The 26,580-nt window shown below is 69.8% G+C and overlaps 2 protein-coding genes across 10 annotated transcripts in view; one reads left to right on the forward strand and one right to left on the reverse strand.

The window, feature by feature from the left end:
* SHANK3 (SH3 and multiple ankyrin repeat domains 3) overlaps nt 1–8,921 on the forward strand; it is a 383,466-nt gene extending 374,545 nt beyond the window's left edge. For 4 of the 8 annotated variants that reach the window (XM_054811528.1, XM_054811551.1, XM_054811536.1 and 1 more), the window contains one exon: nt 1,972–8,914. In XM_054811528.1, the coding sequence (XP_054667503.1) occupies nt 1,972–2,515 (544 nt within the window). In that variant the 3' untranslated portion in view covers nt 2,516–8,914. Of the gene's footprint in view, nt 1–1,971 lie in introns of all 8 variants that reach the window. The other 4 variants (XR_008574833.1, XR_008574834.1, XM_054811562.1 and 1 more) reach the window with 3 other exon arrangements.
* A 4,098-nt stretch (nt 8,922–13,019) lies between these two features.
* Nucleotides 13,020–25,984, reverse strand: MAPK8IP2 (mitogen-activated protein kinase 8 interacting protein 2). 2 transcript variants are annotated; one of them, XM_054813432.1, is made up of 13 exons: nt 25,852–25,984; nt 20,729–20,834; nt 19,819–20,052; nt 17,974–18,076; nt 17,677–17,826; nt 15,367–17,550; nt 14,844–14,919; nt 14,554–14,726; nt 14,342–14,451; nt 14,142–14,261; nt 13,991–14,061; nt 13,641–13,739; nt 13,020–13,467 (listed from the first exon to the last, which is right to left on the reverse strand). In XM_054813432.1, the coding sequence occupies exons 1-13, from the start codon at nt 25,914–25,916 to the stop codon at nt 13,395–13,397; spliced, it is 3,564 nt and encodes a 1,187-aa protein (XP_054669407.1). In that variant the 5' UTR covers nt 25,917–25,984; the 3' UTR covers nt 13,020–13,394. The 2 variants fall into 2 exon arrangements, with proteins under 2 accessions (XP_054669407.1, XP_054669406.1); XM_054813431.1 differs by having other exon boundaries at nt 15,367–17,826.
* Between the last annotated feature and the right edge of the window lie 596 nt (nt 25,985–26,580).

Genomic DNA, 26,580 nt, shown 5'->3' on the forward strand with positions numbered 1-26,580 from the left:
TGCCAAGGCGGCAGGAAAATAAAAATAAGAGGAAATGTGCCTAAGCCCACGGACTATGAGCAGGCCTTTGCATTCGTGTTAAGCGAATCTTCTTGGAGCCATCTCTCTCTAAGAGATCGTTAGTGCTTATTAACCTCCCTGAAGCGTGGGTCTGTGCGGAGTGCGCGTGAGTGGCAGCGGGTGTGTGCCAGTAGCTGTGGCCCTTGGACTCCTTTTGCCAGCAACCGCTTTGCAGAGCGTCCGTCGGCTGCAGGAGGGACCCGAGATGGGAGGGCAGGGCTTGGCGGGGCTGGGAAGCAAAGGCGCCGGGCTGCGCGCGGGGCACCGTGCCGCACCCAGACTGCTGCTTTGTTAACGGACCTCACATCCGGGGCAGGGAGCCGCAGGTCTGTTGCATTTCATCAGTTAGTTTGGAGGACAAGCAAGCCACGTTGCTGACCCAAGTGAGTGGTCAGGGACTATTTAGCAAAGCGATAACCCACCGGGCCCCGGCGATGCCGTACCTCCTGGCCCAGGGCTGCGCAGCCCTGCAGCCGCGGGCCCCTCCTCCCTTCCCTCCCCACTCCCGCTCGGTCAGGGCTGCAGCACTTCTGCTGCCGGAGCATCCAGGCCCCGAGCTGCCGCGGGACGTGGGCCCCTGTTGAGAACCGTCCTCGGAGCTGGGACGCCGCCAGCCTCAACCGGAGGCTACCACGGAGCAGCGGCCAGAGCCCCGGGGCAGGCTCAGGGTGCCGCCAGGACGGAGAGCCTGCATGGGAGCCCCGGGTCACTCCTGGTCGGAGCTCCCTGCAGTCAGCAGCGGGTGCTTATGGCTGGAGAACCCAAAGCAGGGCACGAACAGAGCCGGGCCCAGCAGCGTGCCTTCCCAAGGCCACCCGGGCTGAGGCACTCGCTCGTTGTGCTCGAAGGACTCCTCCTCCATGATCTTGCCCCGCCAGGTTTTAGATCCATTTCTTTTCACACACCCAGAGCACTTGTTTATGGAGGGGAGGCAGTAAGGCAAGGGGCGATGGCAGAAGGCAGGCACGCTTGCAGCATGGTTTGTCCCCCGTCAGAGGCTCTCGTGGGCGAGCAGGCGCAGAGCTGGCACCGAGCACGGGGTAGGGCCGAGTGCTGCAGGAGGGGCTGCCCCCCACCCAGCTCCATGGCCTGTGCCCACCACGACGCAGGGTGCAGGCTGGGGAGGTGGACGTGGCGTAGTGTGAGGGGAAGAGCAGACCAGACCCCTCTGGGCTGCCTCAGCCCACACGAGCGAGCTGCCCGCCGCCGGGTGATGAGCAGACCCTGCTGCCTCCGTGCTTGGGGTCCTTGGGGTGGTGTGACGGTCCTGCCGTCCCCACGCCGCTCTCTGGGGAGATGCTGGGAGGTTCCCTCTTGTCCCGGGAAGGGGCTCTGTCCCAACTGGCCGATGTGCTCGGGAGCACTGGTTCACTCCGGGTCCGTGGTGGGACCCGAGAGCATGCCGGTGGTAGTGCAGTTAGCGAGATGGGGGTCCCTGGCGGGAAGTGGGGCCGGTGGGCTTCGGTGCAGCTCTGCCGCAGCTTCTTGTTGACCAGCCGAGGCAGGGGTCCTCGCTGATCAGGGCGAGGTGCAGGGTCTTCAGCTGCAGCAAGTCTTTGTACACCCAGCGAGCTGCAGGGCTATGTTCCTCCCTGGTCGGTCTCGGTGGGCTTCAGAGCCGTGGTAGCCAGGGCAGGTCTGGCCAGGAACCGGAGCTACTGGAGATACTTGCTTGAACCTCTTCCACCTCCTCTGGAACAGTCCTGGCAGGGCTTGCAAGAAAGTCTTGGCTGAAGTGCTCCGAGCCGTGTCCCCCGAGCGCTGCAGGGTCCCCCCTGTCTCAGGCTGGCCCAGCCCTCCAGCGGCCCCCCCGTGTATATTGTGTGTGTGCTCCTGTGTCTGGGGACCTCCGCCTCACCCCTGCCCTCTGCTCTCTCTCCTCTCTCTCTCGCTGTACCGTTCTTTCTGCAGACTTTTCAGTAGTTTAGGAGAACTCAGCACCATTTCCCAGCGGAGCTCCGGGACCACCTACACAGTCCGACCTGGCAGTCGCTACCCTGTAACCCGACGTACCCCCAGCCCCGTGAAGCCGGCTCTGGATCGGACAGAGCCCCTCAGCACCGTCCGGCCCTACGGTCTGACCCCTCCCACCATCCTCAAATCTTCCAGCCTCTCCATCCCACACGAGCCCAAGGAGGTGCGCTTTGTGGTGAGGAGCGTGAGCGCCCGGAGCCGCTCCCCGTCCCCGTCCCCCTCTCCAGGGCCGCCCCTGCACACCCTCCACCCGCCTCGGCCCTTCATGCAGAAACCCCTCCACCTGTGGAACAAGTACGACGTCGGGGACTGGCTGGAAAGCATCAATTTGGTGGAGCACCGAGACAAGTTTGAGGACCATGAAATAGAGGGCACGCACCTGCCCGCCCTCACCAAGGAGGACTTTGTGGAGTTGGGGGTGACCCGTGTCGGGCACCGGATGAACATTGAGCGGGCACTCAAGCAGCTGGTAGACAGCTGACCGTCCCAGGCAGCGCTGGCCTCTTCCAGAGCCACCACGGGGGGGGGTGGGGGGTGTTTCTACTAGACTAATAAAACCCACTTTGATTCTCTTTCTATTCTGAGCACTGCACTGAAGGGCGCGGAGCCAAGGGGCTCCCGCCCGCTCCCACACCGCCCCGGCGTGCCACGCACACGCAGAGCCCCGCTCGGCCCCGCCAGCCCCGCGACGCCTTCGGGACAAGGAATGTTGCATGAAATACATCCTCGTTTCTGTTCCTCCCAGAGAGTCTGGCCTGTATATCGCTTGATGTGCTCTTCCCCGGGGGCGTCGCTGGTGGCCGGAGGGGCCGAGGTGCCACGTGCTGCCGAGCCCGGGCTCCCCGTGGTCGAAGGGCAACACCTGGCCGGGGCAGGGAGCAGGGCAGGGCCAGGGGTGCAGGGAGGAGCCCGGCCCTGGCTAGGGAGAGGGCTTCTGCTGTAGGCTCAGGTCTGGCAGGCAGGGAGACGCATGTTAGAGCACGGCAGGGAGGCGAGCGGGCCGGGCGCGTGCCGCCGGGCCGTGTCTCGGGCAGGTCGGGGCAGCCCGCGGCGTGGAGACCCCGAGCTGCTCCGAGCCGGCAGGCGTGGTGGGAGCACGGCAGGGCAGGGGCAGCTGCAGGAGGCAGGCAGGGCCAGCACCGGTGCCGGCACTCGGCCCGCGTTGGGAAGAGCGGGCAGGAGGCACCACGGCTCCGGCGGTGGCCCCGGCCCCGTGCAGGCTGTCCCTGCCGGGGTCGGAGGCGGCCGGCCGAGCCGGGTCGTCCCGCCAGTGCTCGGAGGGGAAGGGCTCCAGCGCGCAGAGGTCTCCGTGGAAGGGCAGTCCCAGCACGGTGGCCGGGTGGACGCCTGCGGTGACGCCCAGACCTGCTCCCTCCCGCGCAGAGCCGCCCCGGGGAGCGGCCAGCCTTGCCGTGCAAGCCAGAAGAGCGATTCCCGTGTGAGAGACTAGCCCTGGACTCTGTGCTGCTGCTCTGCCTGTCGCCCTCGGGTGTCCTGGTGAGAGAGGGACTGAAACCGCATGGATAGAAGCATGTTTGGGGATGTTGGAGGGAGGCTGGTCGGGAATCCAGCAGAAAACGCTTTGCCAACGTTCAATGAGGGGGAGGGAGGGGGGGAGGGAGATGTTTTATTTCCTCTTGGTTTGGGGTCTTGTTTCCAAGGGGGACACGTTGATGGATAATATATAATCTCCGTGCATTTATATAGAGAGCAGCTGATGATCTACAAGAGATGATATTGAACTACAGGATTCCCACTCCGTCCTAGTCATCCTTATTTTGCATCTTTTTAATCAGCTATATATTTGAAAAGAGAGAACAAATATCTATATATCTATATCTATAGCTATAGCCACCTGATTTTGTTATAATTTTACTAAATCTATATATCTCTAGACTTGTTGAGATGCTGACGAGGCGGTGCCTGCACCCCTCCCCTGGGACGCCCATGGCTCATGGGAGTTTTTAGCGACTGACTGAATGAATGTTAAAGTCTTTTTAAAAAAAAAAAACAAAAAAAAATCCCAACAGCTCCTTTCAGACACTCTGGATTTTAAAGATTTAGAAACACAAAACAAAAAAACTTGGTTTTTGGGACACACCGAGTCTTCCACCCCACCAGGCAGAGACACACGGAGCTGGCGCTTCCACCTCCCCACAGAACCCGGCGCCGCTGGCAGGCACGGGCCCCGCGCCATCAGGTCCCTCTCCCGCCTCCGCTCCTGGGGAGCAATCGCCACCATCGCGCCCAGCGCTCACACCGCGCCGCCGCCGGCACGGCCCTGCGCAGGTACCGCCGGCCCGGCCACGAGGGTCCCCGTGGAGCTGCTCCTCCGGAGCGGCCGTCGGGAGCGGGAAGAGGCCGGCGTGCGGGTCCGGCGGCCGGGCTGGCTCCCGCCGCACCACTGGAGAGCCGGGGGCTGGCGGTGCCTGCTCAGGGGCGGCCAGGGCTCGGCCGCCAGCTCGGGAGGGGATGGCTTGGTGACCGGTGTTCCCAAAAAGCTGAGTCCCCCACGAAGGCATTAACTTTTCTGGTGCTAGAGGGAAGGACAAGGAGGTTCCTTCTGACCCTCACACATCTCCGAACCTTTACAACCTTCAGCCAGGGAAAAGGCCGGGGCAGGGGCGGCAGCCCCTCCTGCGCACCAGGCGCTTCCGGGAGGGTCTGGACCTGTGCCGGCACACCAGGCCCTCCTGGGACAGATCCTGACCTGTGCCGGCACACCAGGCTCTCCTGGGACGGATCCTGACCTGTGCCGGCACACCAGGCCCTCCTGGGACAGATCCTGACCTGTGCCGGCACACCAGGCTCTCCTGGGACGGATCCTGACCTGTGCCGGCACACCAGGCTCTCCTGGGACGGATCCTGACCTGTGCCGGCACACCAGGCTCTCCTGGGACGGATCCTGACCTGTGCCGGCACACCAGGCCCTCCCGGGACAGATCCTGACCTGTGCCGGCACACCAGGCTCTCCTGGGACGGATCCTGACCTGTGCTGGCACACCAGGCCCTCCCGGGACAGATCCTGATGCACTGTGGTGCCATCTCCTTTTCCCTGAGCTCTTGCTGGGCGCCTGCCCGAGCAGCTCCATCCAGAGCTCTCCGGAGCCACTGGGCCCTGGGGGGCCATGGCCTCTCCCCCTCCCCAGGCGCCATCCCACTGCTCCCCGCTGGGGCAGGCGCCCGGGGACGGCGAGGGGCTTCGAGCCGGACTGGCGAGCAAACAGCCTGTGGTCCGCGCCCCAGGGTACCCCAGGCCTCCTGCCCCATAACCTGGTGAGCCAAGAGGCGTCCGAATCGCGATAGCAGCCATTGCGTCTGCCTGAACCCACCGCCTGCTTTACCAGGTGTGCCATCGCACCCCATGGCCCCCCGGCCCCGTCCGTGCCAACGCCACCACTGTCCTGCGTGACCTGGAGCGGGACGCCGCAGACCAGGTCCTGCCCCTTCCACTTCCCTGCCCCGCAGTCGCAGCCGGCCCATCGCCCCTCCGCCGCCGCGCACCCACCCCTCCGTTCACCCCGCTGGCCCCCCCACGTGCCCTCCCGCCTACCTGGCACCCTCACCCTTGAACTCACCCCACCGGCCCCTGCACGCCTCGCCTGCGGCCAGCAGCATGCGCAGATGCACGCGCCCGCTGACCACCCCGCACCCTGGCTCCCCTCACCCTCCATTGCCCGGCCTTCAGCTCCTTCACCCGTGCTGGCATTGCCCGGCACCCTTCGGTCGCAAGGGCTCGCTGGCACGGTCCTGCATGGGTGGGGACGGTCCCGCTCCAGAGACGTCCTGTGACACCGGCGCGGTTGCACTGCACCTGCCAGCACGGCCGCTGCTGCTCTCGCGTCCCCTGGCCCCGCGCTCGCTCCCTCCTGAGCCCCCCCCAGCTCTGGCCGTCCCCTCACCTGGCCCCTCCGCCACCTCCCGCACGCTTTGCAGTGCCCGCACCCCCGGCGCTGTTCACAGACACCTGCCCGTGAACCGGACTCGCCGCTTCTCCCCCGTGACCTGAGCTGTTCTCACCCCTGCAACCGGAGCTCGTCTCTCTGGGCTGATGCTGCTTCTCCAGCTCCATGCCTGGAGAAGCAGCACCAGCACATCCTGGGATGCGGGTGAGCACCCAGCTCCTCTGCATCCCTGCAGGAACGCCGCATGTGGGGTCTGCCACAGCACAGCCCCCCGAGGAGGCTCCGCTGCACGCACGGGCCTGGGCACGTTCCCGGGTCGGTGTCACGCAGCCTCTCCCAAGCTGTGGAGCATCGGGATTTCCTAGGAAGTCGCTTGGCTGGCTGTTCCTCGCGCTGCTTTTACGAGGCCGCTCTGGAGCCTCCCGCTGATGTGGAAACGCTCGTGTGCAGCCACGGCGTGCCACGGGGGACCTGTGCCCGCTGGCTGGCTTTGGCCCCTGCTGCCGCCTGCTTGCAGAGCCCCCGACCGTCCCCACGCGGCTCCATCCCCCGGGGACGGGTCCTGCTGCGGGGACACGGTGGACACAAGTGGCCCCCCCGAACAACATCCGCCAGAGCATGCTGGGGGTCCGCACGCCGCAGCTTGGCCAAGCCTCTGCACCGCTGATGGCTCGTCCCCGGCCGCACAGCCCCCCGCCCCACTTGGTGCTGCCAGCGCCCCGCAGCCCCTCTGCACGCCCCAGCCCTGCCCGCTCCTGCCCACCCCTGCCTGCCCGGCCAGCTCGTCCCACCGCCACCCGTCACTTCTTCCCCTGCTGTGCTTCATTCCCATGGCGCTGCTGGCTCCTTCCCCGCTTTGCCCACAGGTAACGCAGACCCCGGCAGCCCTCGGAGACCCCGGCGGTACTCGGAGACCCCGGGGGTCCTCGTGCCCCGGCGCAGCCCTGCAGCCCGTGGCCGGCAGAGCTGCCCCGGCGGGCGCTGCTGGTGTGACGGTGTGTTCGCCTGAGTGCAGGCTGCTCGGCAGGTTCACGCCGGGCAAACCCGGGGTCTCTGCCCCTTCTGCAGCTGTTTCTGGGGCGACCAAGAGAGACCCGCCTGCACCCGCCTCTTGCCGCAAGAGGCCAGAAGTCTGCAGAGCGCAACTTTTCTGCAGAAAGTTCGGTCTGGGACCAGGAAAGCTGAACGCCTTCTTGCCATTTCTGAGGAGCCCTCCTCCTCCCCACCCCGATCCCCCCCCCCAACCGCCCTGATCCTCTTGGGAGGGCTGGAAATGGTGGATGCACCGCTCTGCCCTGGCGGAGCCGGCGGCCGTGCCGCCCTGCCGTGCATCCCAGCTTCCGCCACAAAGCAGCTGCAGCCGTACCTGTGTTGGCAAACACTGCGTGATCCCTGCTGCGGGACGGCGGCCACGGCCGTCGCTCCCAGGGACACCACGGCTCGTCCCAGTCAGGCGTAACACAAAAGAAGGCGACTTCCAACCACGCTGCCGCGCCATCGCCCCCATCCCAGGGGCTGCCCGGGTCTGCCGCAAACCTGCTCCCCCAGCAGCGACACCTCCATCCTCCTCATCGCCCTCCTGCCCTGTGCTGTGCCCTCCCTGTTCCCCCCCCGCGCCCACCACGGACGCACGCGCGTGGCAGAGCCAGACGAGCGTGGGCTCGGGGCTTTGCAGACAGCATTGTCCTTGGGCAGCACCAGGGTCACCGGTGAACGTGCTTCGCTTCGGGGCGGCACCTGGGGCAGCGCGGGTGGTTTCGTGCAGGGTGCCGAGGCCCCTTCACCTGCCCCACGTGTTCCTCCCGAGCTGCAGACAGCCCGCTCCCACCCTCTGCACAGCCTGCGCTTCGCGGTACCACCGGCTCCCGGGGCAGCCACATCCCGCACAGCCCCGGCGTCCGCAGCGCCCGGCCAGGGTCAGGGCGCTCGCCCCAGCGGCACGGTGCCCGGCGGTGCCCTCGCCGGGGATGCCGGGTTGCCCGAGGGCCGAGGTCTTGTCCCGTGGCCATTCCCACCCCCCCGGCAGAACCAAACCCCCCCGCTAACGCAGCTGCTGCTACTTTACGTTTATTTTCTCAGCTGAAGCAAAGAGGATTTTCCCCAGGTGTAGATAGCGCTTTCCTGACTCTGTATCTATTCTGGCTGCATTGGCACCTCCACTCCAAACATCTCCAGACCCAGTGAGACATTTCATTTTGAAAAGCCATCCAGGAGAAGGCAGAGCGGTAGCGGGCGAGGAACCGACCCCACGAGCCTGCGGCGCGGCCGGCAGCGAGCGCCGCACCCCTCGGCCGCGCCATCCCGGCGGCACCGGGACTGGCCGCGCGCGGTGGTTACTGTGATTCTCATGGCTTCTCAATGACTTGGGTTATCTTCTGTAAAAAGGGATACACTTTTTTTTTGCTTTGAAGGGGTTTTTTTTTAGAAGTTGTTGGTATTTTTCCTTTGTCCAAACTAACGTCATCGGTCCCTGTTCTCCATCAGCTCCTGTCTGTAATTCTGACTGTAAAAGAAGAGAAAACAAAACCCAAAGCACTTTGTTCTGGTGGTGAAGAGCTTCCCCAGCCAAAACCATTTCCAAACAGCGACAAAGTGCGGCGTGGTTTTCTTTCTGTCCGCCCGTGGGCAGCCCTCACTGCCGCATGCATGTGTCACCCGCCGAGACACCCCCGCACGCCCCCGGGCGCGCGCTCACACCCACTGCATGTGCATATACCGGCTCCCGCCCTCACATGCACGCGTGCGACCACACACGCACGCGCGCGCGGCTCCAACATCCACACTCTTGTTTCTTACCCAGACGGACTCACCTGTGGGTTTTTGTTCTGTTTTTAATTTTACAGGGTCAGTTTGACTTCACCCTTATTTTGTATGGATTTTCGGAGGAGATTTCTCCTTCTCCAGAGTCATGGAGGTGTGGCCATTCGCCTCCCGCCCTTGACGTTGTGATACACATACCCCACAGAGATCTATGTTTCTTATATTATATTATTATTATTAATTATTATTATTATTATGTAATAAATTTATAAGAAAGCTCTGCTTTGTTCTGTGGTGTCTCTCAGCTCCAGCGGCCCCAGACTGGGGCAGCCCTCCAGGGTCCCTCTGCCCGTCTCCACGGGGGACGCACTGGCACCCCCGGCCGTGGGCAGGCGTGGGCAGGCACGGGCAGGTGTGGGCAGGCATGGGCAGCCTGCCTTCCTGCCCGCTGGGGCTCCTGCGCTGCCCCAGGCCCGAGCTGGCAGCAGGGACGGTGTGGGGGGAGTGGGGCTGGGCAGGGGCGATGTCCCGCTGCACTCGGGGCGGAGGGGGATGCCAGGGCCGCTCGCTGCTCCCCAGGGCTGCTGGTCTGTGCAGGGTGGTGTGGGACAGACCTGCACCATCGCCCCGTGCCCCAGAGCTCCCTGGCTGGCAGGATCAGCTGCCTGGGGCTGGTGCCCCGCTGCAGGGAGCCGGGCTCTCCCGGAGCTGCCGTGCCCGGCTTGGCTTTGCCCTGGAGCTGGCGCAGTGCTGCGGGCACCCTCCTGCTCCCAGCCCTGCGGTGACCTGCACAACCAACATCCCCCCCCCCCATGCCGGCCTGTCCCTTGCGCTGCCCCAGGCTTGACGTCTGGGGCTCACCCCGCAGGACCGGGTGCGAGCGGGAGCCCCGGAGGGACGGACGTGCTCAGGGCAGGGGCTGGCCGCAGTGCATGGAGCCCACGGCCGCGGGGCTGGCAAGCGGCCCTGTGAAGCCAGCCATGGTGGGGAGCGTGCCAGCAGCCACAGCCCCGCGGGCTCCTGCCCGTCCCACCCCACTCGTGGGGCCCCACCACTCCTGGGGACTGCGGCCACCCCCACCCCGACGCCTCTGCCCGGGTCCCTCCCCAGCACCAAGCCCTCCGCCGTGCCCAGCCCCAGGGTGTCCGGCCGAGCCGTGGCCAGACTCCCCCCGTTCCCGGGACGGGTGGGCTGCGGAGGGGCTGGGATCACTCCCCGTCCCTGAGGCCGATGTGGGACTTACCCAGGCAAAAGGGTCACCCCGAGCTGTGCCGCTGCAGGGCTGGGGCCGCGCCAGCTCTCGGGAGCGGTGACGCCGGTGCAGGCCCCGTGGCACCTCGTGCTGAGCGCTGGGTGTCTTTGGGGACATTTGTTCCCGCCTCCTCCGCAGCACTGTGTCTTGCAGCTGCTCCTGCAGCAGCACCGGAGCCGCAGGCAGGATGAGCCAGGACCCCGCAGAGCCGCCGTCGGTGCCCATCTCTGCCCACGCTGCCCCATGTCTGGCTGCCTGCCCCACGGGCAGCAGCTGCGTGTGGGGACGGCCCTGGCCCCCGCCAGCCTCTGAGCAGGGTGCCAGCGACTGCACCAGGGCCGCCCGTGCCAGACAGACCCAGCCGCCCGGCCGCAGCCCCACCGGGGCCCTGCGAGAGCCACCAGCGCCGAGTGGTGCTTCTCCCCAGCCCGGGGCATGGTGCCACTGTCCCCAGCGGGAGCGGGGCCCGGCAGGGTGGGCAGCCCGGCGGCGGGGGCAGAGGCACGGGGCAGTTCCAGCAGCTCCCGGGTCCCGGCCAGGTGGCACTGGGGGTCCTGGGTGCCGGGTGCCAAGAGTTGAGGGGGGTGGACACACATGAGGTGTCTGCAGCTGCCGGCAAACCTGGACATGGCGAAAACCAGCAGCCGAGAGAGAAAGAGCGGAGGGGAAGAGGGCAGGAGAGGTGTGCGGGGTCCTGGGGTCCCCCCAGCCGAGCACCCCCGCCCTGGGCAGCCTCTCCAGCACAGGGGGCATCACGGTCACCCCAGTTCTCCCCAGGACCGTCACTCCTCCACTGGCACACGCTCGAGCTGCTCGGCAGTGGTCTGGGTTTGGTCGCGTTATTGGCACTGATTGGAATATGCTTAATTAGATGCAAATGTGGCGTGACGATTGGCTGCAGCGCCTGGCACACGTCTGCTACCTGGCGAGATTCATGGGCGATGAAGTGACCTTTGCTCACCCGGGGACCCGCTGGCGGCAGCAGCCGAGGGGCTGCGGGACAGGGAGGGTGGGGGGGGCTGCCACCCCAGCGGGGGCTGCGGGCGAGGGGCGGAGGAGAAGGGGCTGATCCCGGTGCGGGGGGCTGCACCGCGAGGGCGAGAGCCCGGCCAAGACGCTGCCGCAGCAGCCTCCGGGGATGTGCCAGGCCTGGGCCAACAGCACGGGCCCAGCGGCAGCGCCGGGAGGGGGCACAGCACCGCTCAGCCCCAGGGCCGCGGCACAGCCCGGGCTGGGGTCGCACCCCCCAGCGAGAGCCCTCCTGGCACGCAGCCCGCGGAGCCGGGCACCAGGGACGGGGCTCTGGGGCCGGGGGGGGTCAGGGCCTCACAGCAGCCCCCAGCAGCCGTCACGGTCACCTCTGCAGCCGGCACGGGGGGTGGTGGGGCGGACACCACGTCCCACACCCCCCCCCCCACTGGCCCTGCGTCCCCCACGGCCACGCTGCTGGCCAGCCCCACCGTGCCTGCACCCCGAGGCTGCGGCACCCGGGCATCCCCACAGCCATCCCTGCTGAGCGTGGCAGCCCCCGTGCCGCTCCGTCCCCGAGCCCCGCTGTCCCCACGCCTGATGCTCCTGTGCCAGGCCAGCACCCCCGTTTTGGTGACACTGAGGCCTTCTCCCCTCGTAGCCACGGGCTGGGACCCAGCGCGTGTCCGTGGGGCATCTCTGCCACAGGCTGCCGCACACGGGCTGGGTGCTCCTGCTCTGGGGTAACGGCTCGCTGCCCCCTGACTGCTGCGGCCCCCCCCGAGCTGGGAAGCCGCGCCACAAACCTCGGGGCACCGCAGCGTGGCAGCGACGCTCACGCAGAAACAGGCTGCAAGAGGTGACGGGGGCAGCGAGAGGAGCCGTGCCACATCGGCTGTGCACCCCACAGCACCCCGACACCCAGCTGAGCACCCCGCACCCCCTGCACACACACCCCCGTGCACCCTGCATGCCCTGCGCCTCTCGCACACACCCCCCATGCCCCTCACATGCTCTGCTCCTCCTGCACACACCCCCGCCCTCCCCACGCATCACCCCCCACCCCGTGCACGCTGCACACCCAGCCGTGCCCCTGCTCCTCCTGCACTCGCACCCCCGCATCCCCCGCTCGCGTACACCGCTACTGACCGCAACCTGCCTTCCCTGCACGCAGCACCCCGCTCTCCAGGGTGCGGTGCCCCCACCCTGCACCCACACAGACCCCCCGCAGCACCCACAGAGCGGCCCCGGCCTCGCAGTCACACCAAGCATATATTTTATTGAAAGACCAAGTGGATGACAAGGCAGTGAGGGGAGAACCTTTAACCAGGGTTTGTACAAGTGTCAGTTGTCCTCTTGTTGTTCGAGTTACAAGATAAATATTGGTACATAGAGCGGAGTGGAGTTATAGTCACTAAACTAGCACTGGTCGGATATACGGGGCCGGCAAGCAAAATAAATCACCAGGCACAGCAGTGAGGAGCGGGGGCGGCCGCCTGCCCGGTGCCACGCTCGGGCCGGACCCCGGCAGCCGCCCCGGCCGCGGGTTTTCCTCTCGCAGGGCAAATACATTCAGGCCGGGGGGGGCTCTCGCAGGGCCGGCGGCGTCGCCCCCTGCCCCGTGGGGAGCCCCCCGGCCCGACTGCCGGTCCTGCGCCCCAAGGCCGGCACGGTCCCCCGGGGAAGGAGGGGATGGCAGAGCAGCGGTGGGGCGGGAGCCAGGGACACCGATGGAGGCGAGGGAGCCGGGGGCAGGAGGGGCTGTGCCGTGCTCCCCGGGGGGCTGCAGTGCTGGGGCCGTGGAGGGGCCAGGGTCAAGGCGGCTGCACCGGGGCACAGGGCTGTTCCGAGGGGTCTGCAGCTGTGGGGGGAGCCCCCCCCAGGGGGGCTGGGAGGGTGGTGCTGCCACTGTGCACGGGGACAGCATGGACTGGGGGGCTTCATGGCTGGAGATGCTCACCCTAGCACCCCTACCTCCCCATGCCCCCATCAGCCCCCCACAACCTCCCCCCCAGCCCCATTCACCCCCCTGAGCCCCCCCCCCCGCTGCCCCCGCAAGCAGTTGCCCCCCTGCACACCCCCGACCCCACTCACCCCCGGCATCCCCATCCCCTGTGACAGCGGGGGCACAGCCGGTCCCCGTTCCTGCGGCCCCCGGGCCGGCTTCGCTCATGCAGGGGGGCAGCTTCTCCCCCGGCCTCGAGGCTCGGCTGCGTCACCCCCCTGGCCAGGGTCCCCAGGACTCAGGGCCGGGGCGGTGCTGGGCGCACCCCAGATACCCACCCGTGGTCCGCGGCTGCAGCCTGGCCCCTGGCCCCCCAAGAAGCGGTGAGGATGTGCAGGGAGTCCGTGGGGCGGGGGCTGGAGCATGTGCAGGGGGGGCCAAGCCGGCTGGTTGTGGGGTCAGACAGAGTCTCTGGCCGTCTGTGGGGCTGGAGGGGGGTGCGGAAGCAGGAGACACAGCGCCTGCCCCCTTACTCCAGGTAAATGTCCTCTGTGGGGCAGGCGTACTCCAGGTGCTCCTGGTAATATTCCTGAAACGCTCGGCTGCAAGGAAGGGCACAACGGGCAGCTCAGGGCTGGGCTGGGCTGGGGCAGCCCCCCTGCACCCCCAGCCCCCCTGCACCCCCAGTGCCGGCACAGCCAGCCCCCCTGCCCCCAGCCCCCCTGCAGCCCCAGCCCCACCGTGCCCCACATGGCCAGCCCCATCCCCATCTTACCCGACGCACTCAGCGACGTGCCGCATGGATTCCTGGGAGACGAAGACGTGGCAGGCGAAGCGGCTCAGCACCGGGTGCTTGGTGATGAACCCGAAGTAGCTGCAGGGGAAGGGCAGGGTGAGGGGGGGGACACCCCACTCCTGCCCCATGGGGTGGCCCAGCGGCCGCGGGGGGCTCTGCAGAGGGGACACCCACCGGGGCCCTGGGGCTGGGGCGGCCACGCTGGGACGGGGACCAAGCAGGGGGACCTGGCGTGACACCGCAGGAGCGCGGGTGCCCCCGGGCAGGGGATAGACGGGGGTCCCTTGGGGCTGGGAGTGCCCGGGGGCCGTGGGAGGAGGGGGTCTCACCAGCTGTTCCGGGGGTGGCACCCGCAGAAGGAGATGTTCTTCATCTGGAAGAAGTGGCTGCAGCGCTCAAACTGGAAGAGAAAAGCCGGCCGAGGTGTGGGCGCGCGGCTTGCGGCAAGGCAGGCGACGGACCCCCGCCCGCGCCCCTCACCTCCTCATCCTGGCTGTACTCGGTGACGGTCAGGATGAGCTTGATGCCCTGCAGCGTGATCTCCAGGTCGCAGCTGGCCGGCGGGCGCAGGTGCACCGTCAGCTTCCTGGTGGTGGCAATCTGGGGGCACGGGGGGGGAGCGTGAGGGTGCCGGCGTGGGGAGGAGGGGGCCCCGCCGCCGCCCCCTCCCTCAGGCTCACCTTCTGCATGGCGGCGCAGAGGATGCCGTTGCCCTGGTGGTACGGCACCTCCACCGAGCCCAGGAACTGCACGTTGAACCGCTCCACCCAGCACGGGTTCCTCTTCAGGCCTGCGGGGAGAGGGGAGGAGACGGCGCCCTGAGCCCCCCAAGCCCCCCGCGCCCCACAGCTCCTGCCACCCCCACGGCCCCGGGGACCCCGCAGGCTCCTACCGATGGTGTCCCTGGCTTGGCCAACGACCTCGTGGGCGTAGAAGGCGGGGAAGATGCCCCTCTCCCCCGTCCGCATGTTGTAGCCCCGGTACCAGTAGTCATCCTCCTCCAGCTCCACCAGGATGGGGTCGTCCACGTCCAGCTCCAGCTCGTCCTCGTGGCGGGGGATGAACCTGGGGGGTACAGACGGAAGGAGGACGTGGGCAGGGAGGGGCAGAGCCGCAGGAGAGGGGGTGCTGCGAGACCCCCCCCAGGTGCCCATGGCCGGCACGGCCAGGCTCGCTGCTCACCTGAAGACGGCCCGGTGGGTTTGCTCCCGCTCCTCGCCATTCACCATGCAGGAGAACAGCCCGAAGGACTCTGTGCCTGTGGAGGAGGCGGCTGCCGTGGGGCCGAGGAGCAGCTCCCACCCCACCGCCTCTGCCCACCCCAGGGGCCGCAGGACCCCCGGGCCGAGGGGAGCAGATGGCCATCACCCATGGGCTCCGGCCCCTCCGCAGGGGGTCCCACCTGAGCCCCTCGCCCTGCGCCCCTCACCCAGCAGCCCGGGGCCCAGGACCCCGCGGGGTGCCAGTGCGGAGCCATGTTGGGGACCCCGTGAAGCCTCACGGCCCCGCGGGGGAGAGCCCACGGCATTTGGGTCCGGCCCCACGGCCCCTGCAGCCACCCTGCCCCTGCCCCACCTCCCGTGCCGTGCTGTGCCGTGCCACACGGCGATGATGCCGTGGCCAGGATGGCAGAGGGCAGCCAGCCAGCCGACAGCACGCAGAGCAGCGCGGGACACCACGGCACGGCACGGCGCGGGTCACTTACTGGAGGAGCGTGAGGTGCTGTTGACGAAAACGTTGAGGAACTTCTTGGAGAACTGCAGGTCAGCCTCGGGGGACGAGTCCTCAGAGGAGCTGTGGGCATCGGGGGCCACCAGCCCGTCCCCGAAGGCCGCCTCGTCATCCAGGTCGCAGCGGTCACAGGCACGGAGCAGGTCGCTGTCGTCGCTCAGCACCGAGGTGCAGCGCCGCAGGCTCACCAGCTCCAGCTGCGTGTGCTCGTCCACCACCAGCGTGTACTTCACCGAGTCGTAGGCCAGGGACTCATCCAGTGCCCGCGGCTCCAGCGCCCCGGGGGCGGGCGGCAGCTCCCCCCCGAAGCTTCCCCGCAGCGGGTCCTCGGCGAAGGGGGAGCCCTTCAGGTAGGGCGTCTCGTCCTCGTCCGTGGAGTAGGCCATGGTGAAGCCGCGGTTGGTCTTGGCGGTGGAGACGTCCAGGGCAGGCGGGCCAGCGTCGGGGCCCTGCCCCTGGGGCGCTAACCGGACATCGTCGATCATGTCGTCGGCCTCCAGGACACCCGAGTCCAGGTCCCTGTCGACGGCCCAGTCCTCCGGGCCGGCGGCCGATGGCGCCGCGGTGGCACGGTGCTCCCCACCGGCGGCCTCGCTCCCCGGGGAGGCGCGCAGGGGGCTGCGGGGCGGCCCCGGGCAGCAGCCGAAGGTGGCCAGGACCTCGGAGGCGCCCAGCCTGTCGAGGGTGACGGGGTGGCCCGGGAAGACGGGCGCGATGGTGTCGTTCGTGGGGTTGCTCAGGAAGAGGAAGGGACCCGGCTCGTCGGCAGGCAGCTCCGGCACCGGCTCCGTCCCGGCACCCAGGGCCCGCTCGTCCTCGGCTCGCTGGAGGGAGCTGCGCAGCGTCTCCATGTCCACCAGCTCGATGGCGCGCTGGCAGCGGGGCAGGGCGGCTGGCTCCCCCGTGCCCACCGGGGAGTCCTGCGAGCCGGGGTCCCCGTCCAGCGCCTCGCTCAGGATCTCGGGCTCCAGGTCAGAGGCCGGGGAGATGGTGTCGCAGAGCGAGTGGGTCTGCTGGAAGCACTCGTCCGGGCACTTGATGGGGTAGGAGCCCTCCGAGATCATCTTGTTGACGAGGTTGCTGAGCAGCCAGGGCGAGTCCGAGTCCTCACTCAGGTCGGGCTCCGACTCAGAGTCGGAGTCATACTCGCTGTTGTCCTCCTCGTCCGCCTCGGGCATCAGCTTGGGCCCCACGGGCAGGTAGAAGGAGCGCCGGATGCTCTCCAGGCTGTGGTCCGGGTCGATCTTCAGGTCCAGGGGGCTGGAGGCGGAGACGTCCGTCTGGCCCGTGGGCGCGGAGGAGTCCGCCGGGTTCAGGCTGTCATAGTAGCCCTCCATCTTCAGCTCCGCCAGGCTCTCCCGCCTCACCATGCCGTGCTCTGGGAGCTCCCTCTCCAGGGTCGTCTCCTCCTCCTCCTCCTTGCCCTTGTCCAGCAGCAGGGAGTCCTTGATGCCCATCAGGCCGGGGGCCTCCAGCTCCGTCTCCAGCTCAGCCTCGGAGGTGGGCGAGCTGGCCTCCTCGATGGAGTTGGTGAGGTGGGAGGACCTGCCGCTGCTGCTGTCGCTGCTCAGGTCCAGCTCCGTCTCCGAGATGGAGGAGATCATGTTGCTGACCAGGCGCCCGCCGGCGAAAGCCGCCTCGATCTCCCCCTCCACGTCCGAGTCGGAGCCAGGCGAGCTGAGGTCTTCGCTGTGCCGGCCGCCGGGCAGGAAGGGCTTGGTGGTCCTGCTGGTGAGGTCGGCCTCGATGCCAGGGTCCGAGGAGGGCGAGGTGGTCTCCGAGGAGCCCGAGGGGTGCCCGCGCACGCTGGCTGCCCGGCCGGGCTGAGGGCCCTCCCCGTCGGAGCTGAGCGGCTCCGCCGGCCCCGCGGGGCACACGTAGGCACCTGTCAGCCGGGCGCCCTGCCCGTTGTGCCGCTCGGCGACGGCCACGGCCGCCGGCTCCTCCTGGGGCCGCGGGGAGCCGGGCTGCTCACGGGGGGCCGCAGGGGACCCCGGGCTCCCGGCCCCCAGGCCGCCCCCTTCGCCGGGCGCCGGCCTCTCCCGCCCGCCAGCCGTGTCGTGCTTTGGCTTGGCGTGGCGGCCGTCGGCGGCCGCGGGGACCTGGGGCGGCGAAGCCGCGTCGGGGCCGGCGGGGCGGCCGGGAGGAGCCGCAGGCCCTGTTGGAGAGAGAGACGGTTTAGGGGGCGGCTGGCGGAGGCGCGACGGGGAGTGCGGTGCTCGGAGCGCAGAGGAGATGATATTCATGTTATAATCTTCCCCGGCTCTCGGGGGCGATGGGTTACCATGTGCCAGGGACTCGTGGCTGTTGCCTTGCGAGTCAAAGGGGGAGGGCTGCAGCGAGGCGGGGGCCTGCCCGGCCTGGCCGGGGCTCGGCCCCTTCGGGCTCTCCAGGCACGGTCCGTCTTGGATGCAGGCGTGGGGAGACGAGTGTCCTGCGAGGGAAGGCAGAGCCCCGCGTCAGCCCCCCGCCCCGGGGCCAAAACCCCGCCAGGCTTTCACCAAAGGGGCCGGCTGCGGGATCCCCGGGTGCAGCCCGCCCCGGCGCCAGCCCCACGGCCCCAGCCCCAGCCCCTGCTCACCAGTGTGTGAGGAAGAGGAGGAGGAGGAGGAGTGGAGAAGGGCGTCCTGCCAGGTGGTGCGGTGAGCGGGCGGTGGGAAGCTGCCGTTGTTGTTCAGGGAGTCCTGGGGGAAGAGCGGAGGCAGGGTGGGAGGGTGGGTGGGTGGACCAGCCTGGGGAGGGGACCTGGAGCCCAGGGAGGGGGCCCAGGCGCATTTGGGGACCCGGCGAGGGGGGTGCCGGGTGCCCGGCGGGGGCTACACAGGGGCACCAAACGTGGCGGGGCTGGCCCAGGGACGCCCCTCGGCACGGCTCGGTGCTCCCCGCCGGCTTGGCAGCGCCCGGGCCACGTGCCCGGGGGCTTATCTGGATTAGGGCCGCAATGTCCCCAGCTCCCCTGCCCAGCCAGACGCACACCCGGCATCGCCTGCCGCAGAGCGGGACTGAGGGACGGCACGCTGCCCATCCCGCACGGCCCTGGGGACAGCACCCCGCGGGGGACATGCCAGCACCGGTGCTGACCCCACGGGACCCCCGGTGTGAGGCCCTGCTGCGCCCTGTCCCTCCGCAAACAGAGCCCGACCCCAGGGAGCGGGACCCCGCTGCCTCCCCCAGAGAGCCGCTGGCCCCACGGCGCGGGCAGGAGCCGGCAGGGCCACGGCTGCCCCATCCGGTGCGGCGGCAGCTGCGGATTAGTCCCGTCGGGAAGCGCGGGCAGCGATAATCCTGCCGAGCGGGAGATTAGCGAGCGGGGCCGGCGCCACGTGCTGCAGGGCACGCACGAGCGCGGCGTTGGGGAGGGCGCGGGGGGGGGCCGGCACGGCAGGGCAGGGACGGTCGGGCGTCACACAGGCTGTGCCGCAGGCCCGGGTGGGTGCTGGGGGGGGGCAGTGTCCCAGGACCAGGGTGTCGCCTCCTCCCAGGGCCGGTGTAAATGGGCCGGAGCAGGGATTACCGGGATTTGCACCCTGGGCACACCGATGGGGCCAGACCCGGCCACCGCCGGGGGCTCCGCTCACGCCCCGAGGACAATGGACCAGGGCGGCCGGCGTGATCCGGCATTGACAGTGCGTCACGCCGGGGTGCAGCGCGTCGGGGCTGGCCGGCTCTGGGGGACAGCCCTGGGGCTTTGCCGCCCTCCTGCACCAGCCTGGCCAAGACCCCCAGCCCCCCGACAGCCCCCCCGGCCCCCGCCGTCTGCGGTGCCCTCCCGGGAGGGGGGCCAAGAATCCCAAAAGCCCCCCGGCACCATGGCAACGCAGCCGGATGCAGGCGGCACCGCACGCGGCTTCCCACACACTGCGGCGGCGCAGCAGCTCAGCGCCAGCACCGTACACGCGTACACACAGGGACACCCCCGCTGCGCCACGCCTGCGGGGACCCCCCCACCCCATCCGCCCTGGGGGAGCCCCTCACTCAGCCCAGCTCCGGGGATGGAAAAGGAGGGACGTGGCGCGCACGAGCACCCGTGCACACGCAGCCGTGCACACGCGCGTGCAACGCCCGGGGCCAGCACGCGACACCTGCTGTGCCTGCAGCCAGCAACCGCCCGCGGCACCTCACAGCCCTCTGCCCCACGGAGACGTCCCGGACCCCCCCGCTCACCCCAGCACCCTGCACACGGCGATGGGGCCCGCTGGACCCCCCGACCCCCAGGCCAGGGCCTGGCAGGGAGCGTGCAGGGGCCCTGCCGCGGAGCTGGAGCTGGAGCTGGAGCCAGCTTTGCCCCAGTGCTGCTGGTGCTCCCGGTGCCCATCACCCGCCTCTGCGGGGCCCCTTCCCACGCTGCGCCCCACAGGGCCCCCGCTCCTCCCACTCCGCCGGCCCTGGGGGGCAGAGACCCCTCCCGGCCCGCCCCCACCCTCACCTGGGTGCCCGGGGCTGTCAGGTTGAGAGTGGTGGGCCGGTGCTTCTGCGTCTCCTCCAGAGCGGGCGAGGGGATGGGTGAGGGCGAAGGGGACGGTGGAGCTTCCAGCTCGTTGCCCTCCTCCTCCTCTTCCTCCTCCTCCTCGTTGTCGTCGATCATCTCGAACTCCTGGAAGTCGTCCTGGAAGGTGCAGACGGGGTGCGGCTGCTCGCCGCGCTCCAGCACCAGGCAGTCCTGGGGATGCGGCACCGGGTTAGTGGTCACGGCCCCGCTCGCCAGGACGGCACGGCCGCCGCGGTACAACCCTCCCCAGCAGCTCCGCCGGCACCGGGCTGGCAGCACCTCCACTCCCCTCTGCTCCTGCCCCAACAGGACGGGGGTCTCCATGAGGAAGGTGCCCTGTGCTGGGACCAGGGACCCCCCCGGCTCTGCCAAAGCCCTCCCTGTCCCTCCCTGCCCGTCCCGGCCCCAGCACCCAGTGCCTCATCCCACCCATACGCCTGCCTGGCCCCTGCCCGTTTCCCCAGCACCGTCCCCCCTGCGCCGGGCAGAGCGGGGCGAGAGCTGAGTAAGTGGGAGCCACCGGAGCCACCGGAGCCAGGGGAGCGCAGCGGCAGGCGGGCGCCCGGCTGGTGGGGCTGGTGCTGAGCCACCCGTGTTCCCCACGGCCACCCCACGGGGCTCAGCCAGAGGAGGTGGGAGGCCCCGGGGTGCCCGGTCCTGCCGGGGGTCCCTGGGCTCAGAACCCTGCCTGTGCCCTGCGGTGCATCCCCTTGGTGTGCTGGCACGGGGCCCCTGCACCCTCTGCTCCGGGAGGGGCTTTGTCGGGCCGATGCCCCCGCCCGGTCCCCACCAAAGCTCTGCGCAGCCATCGCGTCCCCGGGAGGCTCGGCACGCTCAGCTCCTGCACCTTCTCATAGTGGTCCGAGTCGTAGTTCAGCCCGATGCCGCAGTCGTCCGTGATCTCCGACAGGTCCTCGTCGTCGAACTCCTCCAGGCTGATGTCCTGGGGGGGCCTGGGGAGAGGGGCCGGGGACGTCAGGCCGGGGACGACATGCCGACAAGCCTCAGGGAAACGCCTCCCGCTCTGCCCACGGCACCACGAGGGCCCGGAGAGCTGAGCGGCACCGCAGGGACGTGCTGGCATTGTAACACCGTCACCCCAGGGCGCCGGCACGGGAGCACCAGCCAAGCCGACACGGCACGCTCCGGCCAGGCAGCGCAGCGCCCGGGACCCTGAGCCGCAGTCCGGGGCTTGGCCCCGCGCCGGGAGCCAGGCGAGACCAGAGGTGATGGGGAGGGCAATGGCCGCAGCGGTGCGCAGGGCAGCCGCTCCCTCCCGCCCGGCTCACCACAAACCGCCCAGATTCACCACCAGCCTCGTGCCGGGGCGGTGAGAGCCCAAAGTGGGAGCCCAGCACGGCTCAGGGTCACCCCCGGCCGGGCAGAGGTGCCGAGACCACCACGTCTCCCCAGTTCCCAGCCCAGCAAAATCCCTTGAGCCAAACCCAAGGCACGTGCTGGAGCCGAGGCAGGGAGGGGACGGCTGCTGCCGCCGCCGGCTTCGGGGTGACCAGCACCCCAGGGCTGCCTCGGGCCTGGGCGGTTTGCTGTAGGCATCACCTGGAGCAGAGCCACGCAGCGTCTCGCAGCGCTGCGGGGCACAGGCAGGGACGGGGGCGGCGAGGGAGGATCGACACCCTGACACCCCGGCCTTGCCCGCGCTGCCTCCCTGCCTGCCCCCAGGTAAGGGCAGTCACAGAAACCAAGCCGATGCGTTCCCGTCAGGAACGGGGGTGTCATGGAAACCAGCGGTTTCTGCAGGGAAAGGGGAAAAAAAAAATAAAAAGATGACAACTCTTGGCAGGGTTTGGTGTCGGAAAGCGGAAATGAAACGTTTCTGGCGGCTCTGTAAGGTGGGAGGCGCGGCAGCGCCCGGGTGCCGGCAGGGACCCTCTGCCCACCCCCGCCCCGCCGGGGTCTGGGGGCACCCAGGGCCCCCCACAGCCTGGCTCCAAGGGAGCACGGGAGCACCCGGGCAGGGGCCGGGGCACGTGGGGCTCCTCCGGCGGGGACGGGTCTGGGGCCTCGCTGGGACCTCGGCCTCGGGACCCAGCTGGCAGCGGGAGCAGACCCCCACACAGCGGGGCGTCCCAGCCCCCACAGCCACGGCTGCCTCCTGAGCCGCCTCCCCCACTTTGCCCCAAACTCCCTTTTTCCAGCACGGAGGCCAGGCGCTTACTCCCATTTCACAGGGAGAAACATTTCCCCAAATCACATAATTCCCAGAAGTAGGCCATTGAGACGGCATCAAATCTTCGCAGATTTGTGGCAAAAGCATCAGAGCCGGCGGCAGGACCACAGCCATGGCCTCAGCCGGGCATGGGGCCGGACCCCGGCCAGGGGAGGGGGAGCCCCGGGGCAGCGGGGACCAGAGCCCGGCTCCCCAGCTCCGGGGGACATCGGCGGCTGCAGGGTGGGGGGCAGAACCCTCCTGCTACCAGACCAGCTGCTTGGACCTGCTGTGCTCCCGGGGGCCTCAGGAGTCCTTTGGCACCCGGGGGGAGGCAGGTGGGAGGGCAGGGACAGCACGGCCGTGAGTCCTCCTGGAACAGAGACCTGCCGGGGTCCTGCAAACCCCCCGCCGGGCTCCGCTCCGCACCCCTGGACCCTCCTCACGTGGGGACCAACTCCTCCACCAGCCCTCGTCCTGGCTGAGGGGACACAGACATCGGCTCAGCACGGCATGGCTGCCCCGCACGAGCAGGGCTGGGGCTGCTGCCCACCCACGGCAGCCATCCCCTGCAGCGGGGAGCGACAAACCACAGTTGAAATTTCTAGGTCACGCAGCTCCAGAGCTGGGGCGGGCACGGCGGGATGGGGCTGCCATGGCAGGATGGGGCCACCAGCGAGAGCCGGCCCAGCCCCACAGCCTCCCCGGGGGGAACTTGGGGGCTTTGGCCATGGCCCCGCTGCAGCCGGAGAAGAGGCAGCACCATCGCTCTGGGTGCAGGGATACAGCAACAGGCGCCTCACCACACCGGTGACGAGCAGCAGGCGGGAAGGACGGCGTCCATCCCTGCAATGGCTGCCCCAGGCACCGCGGCTGGCCGGGGAGCACCCGAGTGAGGGTCCGGAGCTGACGTGGAGCCGAGGCAGCGGTTCGAGGAGGGGGGAGCTCACCCCAGCCCCGCACATGCAGAGGGGGTCAGGAAGGGCAGAAGGCAGCAGGATGTCCCACCATGGGTTGTGCAGGGACCCAGCACCCCGCTGAGTGCCCCAAGCCGGCCTCGCCACCTCCGCTTTGGCATGTCCTGAGCCGGGGGAGGGAAGCGGGGGGCTGGGGCAGCGCTGGGGCCCAAAATCACCCACGCCTGGGGCACAGGGAGCGGGGCTGCGCAGGGACGGGGAGCAGGGCACACACCGGGGCGCACACAGGCATGCACACCGGTGTTTGCACGGGAGCTGCCGGGGGCCGGGCTTCCCGAGGAGGGAGTGACGATCGAGCAGGCCACAGGAAGATTGAATTTCCTCATTATTTTCAGACCAGCTCCCTGGACAGTTCGCCCTGGCAGTGGTTCTCCTGCAATGGCTTCTCCCACAGGGATGGGACAGGGACAGGACGGCAGATTTGCCCCCACCCCCTTCTGCACCCATGGTCCCCGACATCTCCGCAGCCACAGGGAGGTCAGTGCTGACCCTCGGGGGCTGGCCCCGGCCAGTGTACCTCACCCCAAACCTGTGACCGGCCCCCGAGGCTCCCTGGCCTGACCCACGACCGGCCCCACCGGGGCTCATACCCTGGACACAAGAGCCGTCCCACTGGAGCCCTGCCGAGGCCCTGCCACGGGTGCACCATGGCCTTTCCGCACCCATCCCTCCCCGTCATGTCGCCTTTACCGGCTGCTCCTTCCCCTCCGGTGAGGGGATCCCACCCCACCAGCCCCACCGAGCCCTGGGCTGGGTGCAGCCTCCCCAGGGGCACAACATGGACCTGGCACATCCCGAACCCGGCGCTGCCGAGCCAGGACAGCCAGGGACTCACCCTCCCTCACCAGGCCCTGCCCTCGCGGGTGCTCAGCGAGACCTGGGTGCACTCGCTGCCACGGTGTCCCCGGGGATTTGAGCCAGTTCTCTGGGCTGGTGCAGGGGTGCAGCGCCTGCTCCCCAGGCTGCCGCCTCCTCCTCCCGGCAGGGAGCGGCGTGGGCTGGGGGTCACAGTCATGGCTCCAGCCCTTTGGCACCCACAAAGGAGCTTCGAGCTGCTCACGGTGCTGCCCAGGGCTCGGGGCCACCATTGGGGACCTCGGTGACCGAGTGCTCCCATGGGAGCCGAGGGGTGATGGACGCGGCTGGAGGAGAGCAGACATGGCCGGTGCAGGGGCCAGGCTGCTGCCATCCCTCCCTCACGGAGCACAAGGGCAGGGGGAGACATGGAGGAGCAGCAAGTTCAGTCCTGGGGGACCGAACTCCCTGGGGGGAGAGGAGCAGGTCTGGGTTGGGCTGGGGGGGCCTCGGGGGGCTCCGGCCTCACCTGCCCCTCGCTGGGACACGTCCCTGGCCCAGGCCTCAGCTCCAGCGAACGGCCGGGACCTGCCCGTGCCAGCCCTGACCCCGCACGGCAAGGTGCAGGCAGGGTGCGGGCAGGGCGCGGGGGCTGAACGGGGAGCACTGCGAGGACACGGCCGAGCCCCAAGAGAACTGCCCGGGCAAGAGGCAGGAAGGAGCCGAGCAGCCTCGGCAGAGGCCACGTCCCGTCCTCCCTGCACCACCACAAGCGGGGACGCCCGGGGTCCCGCTGTGCAGCGTGGCCGGGGACAGTCCGGGGGGGGGAAGCCATGAGCCCTGCCCAGCGCAGGCCAGAACCAACCGAGGGCACGTCCCGTGTCCCCAATAGACCCCAGCTCCCTCGGCCTGCAGCCTCGCGCCCCCAGGGCCCCCCCGATGACCCCGCCGCCGTCTCCCACCCTTCCCACCGCACTGCCGGGGCCCCAGAGCCCCGCGCCCAGCTCCCGCCCGGCCCCGCACCCCACCGCTCGCCCAGGGACCCCCACCGGGACCCCAACCCGCTGAGGCTCCTGCCAAGGTCGTGCGGGAAGGGGGTGAGGGCCCAGCCGCGTCCCCCTCCCCGCTACGCCAGGGACCCGCCGGCGGGGCCAGGCCGGTGCCCGGGCCCCACGCACCACGGCCCTGCGTGTCCGTCCCGCGGGACCTGCGGTAAGGTGACCCGCACGGCACGGCCGGGCCCTGGCGCTGCTCCCGGGGGCGGGGGGGGGGCACCCGCCGGCTTCGGGCACCCGCGCTTCACCTGGGGACGGCCGAGCCTCGGCGGGGCAGCCCGGCAGGAGCCGGGGCGGCTGCCGAGCCCCCGACCCACCAGCCGGGGGGGGTTTGTCGGCCCGGGCCCCCTCCCGCGGCCGCCGGGCCCTGCGGGGCTCGGAAGGGCCCGTTCCCGGTGCCGGCCCCGACCACCCCCGGCCGCGTCCGGGGCCGCTGCGGCGCGGCGGGAGAGACAAAGAGGCGGCGGCTCCCCCCGCAGCGGCGGGATGCGGCGGCACCGGGCAGAGCCGAGCCGGGGGAGGGCCCTGAGCCCAGGGGGGGGGGAAGCTCTGTCCGTCCGCGACCGGGGCTTCGAGGGGTGGAGGGGGCAGAGGGACCCCCCGAGCCCCAGCACCCCCCGCCCGGGAGGGAGCGGCTGGGGCAGCTCCGGGGGTGGGGGGGGGCGGGATGCGGCCGGCGGCTGCTGCGTTGTTAATCCCCGGGACGGGGCCGCACCGGGAAGCGCTGCCCGGCGCGGGGGGGAGGCGGCCTGCTCGGCCCCGAGCGGCGGCGGCCCCGGCCTCCCAAGGTGAACGGGCGGGGGAGCGGGCGGGAGGCGGCCCGGACCCGCCGTGGTGCCGCCGCCTCCCCCGCCGGGCCCCGGGCCCCTGGGCACTGCCAAGGGCGGCGCGCCGGGAAGGGCAGCCCCCGCCCCGCCGCAGTGCCCCGGGCCGCCCCGCATCGCCCCCCCGCCGCGCCCCGGGCCGGGCTCACCTGCAGCCGGGCGGGGAGAGCGAGTGGAAGGTGGAGAGCGAGAACATCTCGGCGCGATCCGCCATCTTCTCCCGGCCGGGGCTGCGCCGGACTGCGGAGCTGCGCGGGGAGCGCGGCCGGGCGGGGCGCGGGGGCGGGGAGCCGCGCTATGGCGGGGGGGGGCGGCGGGGGACGGGGCCGAGGGCCGCCCGGGGGGGGGCTTGTAGCGAGGGAGGAGCCGGGAGGGGCGGGGGCTGCGCGGGGGGGGGGGGGGGCGGGAGGGGTATGGGAGAGATGGGGGGGGTATAGGGAGGGGTGGGGGGTGGTATAGGAGAGGAGGGGGTGGTATAGGGAGGGGCGGGGGGTGGAATAGGACAGGAGAAGGGGGTGGAATAGGAGAGGAGGGCGGTGGAATAGGGAGGAGAGCGGGGAGGGGCGGGGGGTCGTTATAGGGAGGGGAGCGGGGGGGTATAGGGAGCGGGCGGGGTGTATAGGGAGGGGATCGGGGGGGTGGTATAGCCGGGGGGGCCGTCTAGAGGGGAGCAGGGAGGAGCTGGGGGCTCTCTGGGGAGGGGAGGGGGGCTGTATAAGGAGGGGGCCTAGGGAAGGCTGTATAGAAGGGGAGCGGGCTGGCGGTTCCTATGGAGGGGAGCAGGGGCTGTCTGGGGGGAGCGGGGGGCTCTATAAGGGGGGACAGGCACCGAGCAGGGTGGCACGCGGGGGTGGGGGGCTCTGGGGGCTGGGGAGGGG

This window comes from Grus americana, chromosome 1, assembly GCF_028858705.1.
Source record: "Grus americana isolate bGruAme1 chromosome 1, bGruAme1.mat, whole genome shotgun sequence".
Classification (NCBI taxonomy): domain Eukaryota; kingdom Metazoa; phylum Chordata; class Aves; order Gruiformes; family Gruidae; genus Grus; species Grus americana.